Raw genomic sequence first — 6,532 nt, forward strand, 5'->3', positions numbered from 1 at the left:
AAAAAAAAAACAAGTATCAAACGTGATCCATTCTCACTATAAATATAGAAAGAGTTTGTGGAAATATAAATTAGTCCTGAGTTGAATGTTGAGCAGAAGAATCATAACTTTTCAGCATCCAGTGAGCCAAGCCTGAGAGGCATTAGCAGTTTAGCAACATATGAACCAATCTAAACACATACACACAGCACCGCTCAGTACCGACTTATGACACCTAATTATTACATACATCCTTTCCGTTGAAAATTGATAGTGAATCACTGTTGTGAAAGCCACTACACGAGATGTCTCAGTCAAAAGTAAAATCAAGGCCAACGACAACGATATAATATAACCGTGGCATGCTAAAAACTACGACTCTAATCAACAATGTGTTAATACAATAATGATGAAATGTAGCTACAGCATAATGGTGTTTTTCAAACATTTGGAAGTGAATCTTATCAATACTCAAATTCAAACATAACTTATGGTGAACATGAGAAACCCCATAGCATGACTTCGATCAAAGGTTCAAAGCTTTTCTGATGAAACTGCATACACTTAAACATGAACACGCTAGTTGACCGCATTGTTGTTTCAAATAAAACAGTCGCCCAGCTGCCTTGAGAAATATTTCATTTTTCTCTGAAAAGATTAAACCATTCAGAAAAATGTACTATTTTGCCTCTGTAACAGACAGGATCAAGTAAGCATATCTATCGCATTACAGACCATTCGAAAAATTAAGTTTAGGATTATTTATATTTAAGCCCAAGTAATCAATGATTTTTATTTGACATCCCCAGACATAAAGGTTCAATCCTCCAAAATTACGGAATACAAGGTAGGAGAAAATCCAATCCTTAAAAAAATGCAACATACTAAAAAATAAAATTGCAACACAACACAACTTCTGCACAATAACAAAAACGCCAACTATTCCAACACACTGCCAAACAGTAGCTGACTAGCTAGATTGCTGTTTTTGCTGCCTCAACACGGCCATGCATGAATTTACCTTTGGTACGGATGAACTACTACATCCAGTTTCAGCAGCAAATTCATCCACATTTTGTGTTGCACCAAGCCTATCAATTATATCCTGCATATCTGGTCTTTTCGCTGGGTTAAAGTCACAGCACTCTATCGCTATCTCAGTGCATACTTGTACTTGTACCAGTTGTGTATCTCCGTGTGATTTCTCCAACCTATATCTCCATCTCTCCAGAACCTGCTAAATTGCCATCAGGTGTTATGATTTATGAAAAGAAGTAACACCATGTGTTTCTACATAACACACCTATATCTCCACCTCTCATATTTCAAAATTTATGACCATTTTTACAAGTAGTACTAGCAACCATTAACACTAGTGTTATCAATCACGAGGCACTGATACTACCCTTTTAACACAAACACCAATTAGGAAACTAATTTATTAGTACGGCCCATTGATTGATTTGGGATCTTTCACCACTATAGTAAATAAATATTAATTCTTTATCAAAATTTGCAAAGTCACCTATTATATATTAGTTCTCTATCATATTTGGATTTATGCTCTCGGAGTTTGTTCCTTGGTATTTCAATTTCTAAACTAAGTTCTTTTTTTCTTGAGTGTGAATACCATAAAGAGCAGTATCTTCGGTGCATGGAATTCCATAATTTTGGGTGCCTGACATAAGACACCCAGCAAAAAGTATTTTACTTTTCCTTTTTCAAATGAAGGAGATGTTTGCCAAGTACCCATTTTCAGTTCTCGGCAAATATTTTTTTTGCTTTTCTTCTCCTTTCTTAATGCACAAAGGTTTTTTCCTTCTCTTCTATTTGTGTTATTTTATTTTATTTTCTTTAGTTCCCGGCATTTTTCTCCTCCACTCTTTCTCACCATTTCTCTTCCATCACTATTTACTATTTCCCGCCTTTCTCCCCCGCCATTTTTCCCACCCTTTTCTTTCTCATCTATTTCCTTCCATTTCTTTCCCCTCCATTTCCTGCCATTGTTTGCCCTCTCTTTTACGGCCCTTCTCCGAGGAAGGAACTAGGTTTCAAAAGGGAACGAACCTGGTTTGGATACGAAGTGATTGTAGAATCAGCCACTAGCCTTGAAATTTTGTGCACACTGTACATACACCATTGCATCACACATGTCAAAATTTGGCCTTTTGGGAGTTCATTTGCTATATTTAAGACATTAAGTGCATTATTGGGCATTTAATGCATATAACTTGAAACCTAAATTGTGGATACATGGAATCATGGTTAGAAATGATTGGAAAATCCTACTTGTTGGTAGTCTTTAATATATGTTTAGGTCTTGTGCAAGGAAAAAATAACACTCTCATACACCGGGGGGCAAGACTAGGCCACCAACATGAAGCTTTTTGCCATTTTAATATCAAGATAAACAGCAAAGCCAAGTTCATGATATCATGATGAAAGAAACTGCCAGTGTGTCTGGGATGAGCAACAAATCTCAATGTATATATACCAGGCAATGCCTCTGGCTTTTTGTGTGTGCAAATGATGCTGCCTGCCTGATTCCGTTTTTCTATACTGATGACCAAAAGATGAAATGTTTGTTAAGCTAATATGATGATTGCTGATTTCTTATTGGATTCCCTATGTTTTGCTGCGATGTGTGGCAAATAATGATCTCAACATACATTTTGGAAAAGCTACTGCATTTCACATTTCTTATCGGATTGTTTCATCGGACTATTTCCCACACATTTCTTATCGGATTGTTTCATAGTCCGATAAGAAATACTAGATGAGGACTTTGCCTGAGGTTGTTATCTCAACATACATTTTGGAAAAGCTACTGCATAGTCCTTGTTAATTGCTTGGCTTGCAGTTTTGTATTTTAAGATACTTTCTCTGTTAGGAAATACTAGATGAGGACTTTGCCTGAGGTTGTTATAGCTTGTTTAGCCTGCTGATTTTACCTGCAACAGCAATCAATCGATGTATAATACCAACTAGATCGGCAACGCGCCTTGGCGCGAGGGTGCCGGTCCCAACGATATGGTCAACCGATGGAAGATCAAACGGCATGATGTATCAGTATGAAGGCAAGTTTTACCACATGTAACAGAACAACCGATTATCTGGCCGGTTCAAGAGTAAGAAGAAACATTCATTATGTGCCAGAAGAGTAAGATCATCAAGTTAAACATGAACATGTGACTATCAAAGTTAACCCGTGCCAGAAGCAAGGCAGCATCCACTACGGTCATACAAATAGAAAAACTAATTAGCTAACATTAAGTTCAGTAATATGAGCAGAAACATAAGAGAGAAAAAGCTAACAATGGCAATGGAGGCAATAAAACTAGGAAGCCATAGTTAGGCATACAATAGATAGCTTGGTTCAATTGCCTCCGTGAGTGCCATTCCATATGAACTTGATGTGAATAGTTTGTGAGATAGATGACCACAAAATTATTTTTGTATAGGCAATGCAATTGAGATTTGCTTTTACAGCATATGGACAGTGAGCGATGGTTTCCCACTTCTAATCTTGGAAGGCTAAGACCCAGATCTGTTATTCTTTGATCCCTGCCGCCTCGACAAAAATTGAAAGACCAAGAGGATTGTTGTCAGCTTGGACCTAGCAAGATATGTCGTAGTAATCATTAAGCAATCACATTGGTAAGCAACACTGGAGGGCACAATAGAACCAAATATATACATGTTGACCATATCTTAATCATGGTAGATCCAGTTTTCTGGAAATATAAACAACCAAGCTTCTATCAAGCCTAAACCCACTACTGGAAGCAAAGTAAATTTCCTTGTATACAGTGACTCTACCGGCAGTTTGGTTAGTTTGCCTGTGTGGGTGTTGACTTGCTTCAGAAGTCATAGATACAAATAGAAGCATAATAAGTGGTTTTAGAAAATATATCAAGTTCTAAAGATAAATAAAACTACTTTCAGTATATATAGTAGATGCCATTGCAGATAACACTCCAATAAAACTACTTCTATGTCTTACCATAATTTGCTTACGATTAACACCACAACTAAATATTTTTGCATGTATCATGTCATCACGTGCATTATTTAATTTTAGTACTTAGTAAACACCAGTGTTAAGAAAAACATGAATGGATAAAGATGAATAAAATTAAGAACCCGTATTGGATGGGCTTTTATTTTTGCATTATATTATATATAAGCGGAAATCTACATCGAGTAATTCTAACCTCTTAGCTGACCACAATCTGGATGTCAACATCAATACACAATCCCATTCAATAACCTAAAGACACCATGCCCCATGAGCAGAAGACAAATAAGATTAGAATGTCAAGTTACTGAATTATAGGATGAACACCTCTTGAACCTTATATTCCGAGTAAGGGCCTCACCTTGCTATTTTAGCCTATAAGCTGGCATTGCTTGGGGAGACAGCAACTGAGGTGTAGATGAATAGGTCAGGGATGTGGTTCTCCTGTCGCAAGCACCGATAGGAGATGCAGCATGCCACCGAGGGCCAGCGGTAGCTCGCCTCTTCCTCATCTGTTTATGTGTTAACGGCCATGCCTTCCCTTCTCGTAAGCGCTGAGTAACAGGGGGAACAACACCAATGAATCTCGATTGCAAGGAAGAAGGAATCAGTGAGGCGAGAGAAGCAGGGGGTGAGGGCAAGGCATACAAACCTGTGTGGTGGGGCGGTGGCGAGGGCAACGACAGCATCAACAGCGATGGTCGCGTCCGGTCACCGGCAACCATGGAGACCCCCACGGACGTCTCTCTGCGGGTCAGCAACGGGACCGACGGCATTCGCTATCGTCCTTCTCAATGATGTAGGTGAGAACAACATATCAGTCACTTGATACTTGAGCAGTAAACTGGTGATATAAATCATGCCCACCCAAAGGGAGTTATAGTAATCTTACAGGACCAATGAGTTTAGTATAGATAACAAACGGTAGAGATATATCAAAAGCAAAGAAATTGAGTATATTAAATCAATATGGATAATTATTTTGCAGGCTGATGACAAAATTTATTCCAAACGGCAGATAGGAAAAACAGGTTCGCATCAAGTTCAATAAAAAGCATAAAGATTCAAGATACCAAAAGCTTGAGTGTGTGGGACGGTAAACAACCAGTTACAATGCCAGAAAGAGCTTGAAATTAACTCTACTACTATGATCCTGAGACATCAAATTTTCAATCAGACATAGCTATCGCAGAGTTTACATGAGCAACTATCACATAGGTGCAGGGAATCTTACCTTAAATGTTTTGCACAATGACATCTAGCTGGGATAATCTCAAAATATCTTAGAACACCAACGTTATTTCCCTTAGTTCACCCGTCCCTGCAACATCCATGGAAAACACAAATTTGTCGTTAGCTCATATAGCATGCAACTTGCTCTCGCACTAAAACCGGAATAAGATTTTGTCAGCAAATATTATGAAGTAACAAAAGAAAACACAAAATCCAATCATGTTAATAGAGCACCAACAGAATCTCTAATATCATTTAGAGACTAAAGGGAACAATAATAATAATAATAATGACATATGAAATCAGTGTTTTAACTTTACGTGCTTGATAAAGAAAATGCCACAGTGGGCCATGAGAAGCAGAGTCCACCTGACTTGTTCATGAAGAGTAAAAAGATCACGTAGATCTTCCGTTGAAAGAGAATTTCCCTGTAAAAATGAAAACAGAGCCATGAGAAATCAATGTACTTGGTCGTTTGAAGGATCAAAAAAAGGAAAATACCACTTTATGTACTTGATCCTGCATTTAGTCGTTCACTTGTTCCTGATGAATAACTTTCTGGAGGCATTCTTTTGCCATTTGACGCTGATATACCTATAGATGAATGTGGCATATCATATTGTCAGTGGAAGAAAGTAACCAGCAACTCAGTACTTCTTCGCTAGATAATGTAAAGAAAAGTGAAAAGACATGGAAAATACAAGATCAGCCTGACGACCGCAAGCCATGTGGGCTCAAACACCACAAGACGAGAGCAGCAACACTTCCTACTATTTGCGCATTATGCATTCTAGGCGGAAACCTTGCAATCAAATAGACAGACAACTCCATACAAAACAACTTCATTCTGCAATGTTGATCACCGGACAAAGAAACTCGGTGATCAGAGATCATTGAACATAACAAACACAAATCTAGCTTTGCTTCTTGAGTGCCGACAAAAGAATGCTTAATATAGTAACTTATTTGATTGTCCAATCTATAGATAAGTAAACCAAAGCAAAATTAATTGCAGGAGAATAGAGGCAGCAAAAATTCAGAAAACCATGGAAATAAATAAGGTTGGAGCACCATGGACCGGGCAAATCATAAGCCCGTCCTTGAAATTCTTCTATAAATAGCAGCAGCCACTAGTATATTGCAAGCCAAAATAGTTTTTCTACCCACGCTAGCCCTATCTACACAGCTCTGTCTAACCACATCAGCTATCCCTTGCACATTCTCATCAGCAGACAAACCAGCCTGTAAAAGGTACTCCCTTTGTAAAGTATTATAAGAGCGTTTAGATCACTACTTTAGTGA

The 6,532-nt window shown here is 38.0% G+C and overlaps 1 protein-coding gene across 1 annotated transcript in view; it reads right to left on the reverse strand.

Annotated features, from left to right (window-relative positions):
• LOC119306996 (receptor-like protein kinase HERK 1) overlaps positions 1-1,622 on the reverse strand; it is a 4,193-nt gene extending 2,571 nt beyond the window's left edge. The window contains exon 1 of the mRNA XM_037583071.1: positions 1,001-1,622. Coding sequence (XP_037438968.1) covers positions 1,001-1,090 — 90 coding nt within the window. The 5' untranslated portion in view covers positions 1,091-1,622. The remainder of the gene's footprint in view (positions 1-1,000) is intronic.
• Between the last annotated feature and the right edge of the window lie 4,910 nt (positions 1,623-6,532).

The sequence above is a fragment of the Triticum dicoccoides genome, chromosome 5B (genome assembly GCF_002162155.2).
Source record: "Triticum dicoccoides isolate Atlit2015 ecotype Zavitan chromosome 5B, WEW_v2.0, whole genome shotgun sequence".
Lineage (NCBI taxonomy): Eukaryota > Viridiplantae > Streptophyta > Magnoliopsida > Poales > Poaceae > Triticum > Triticum dicoccoides.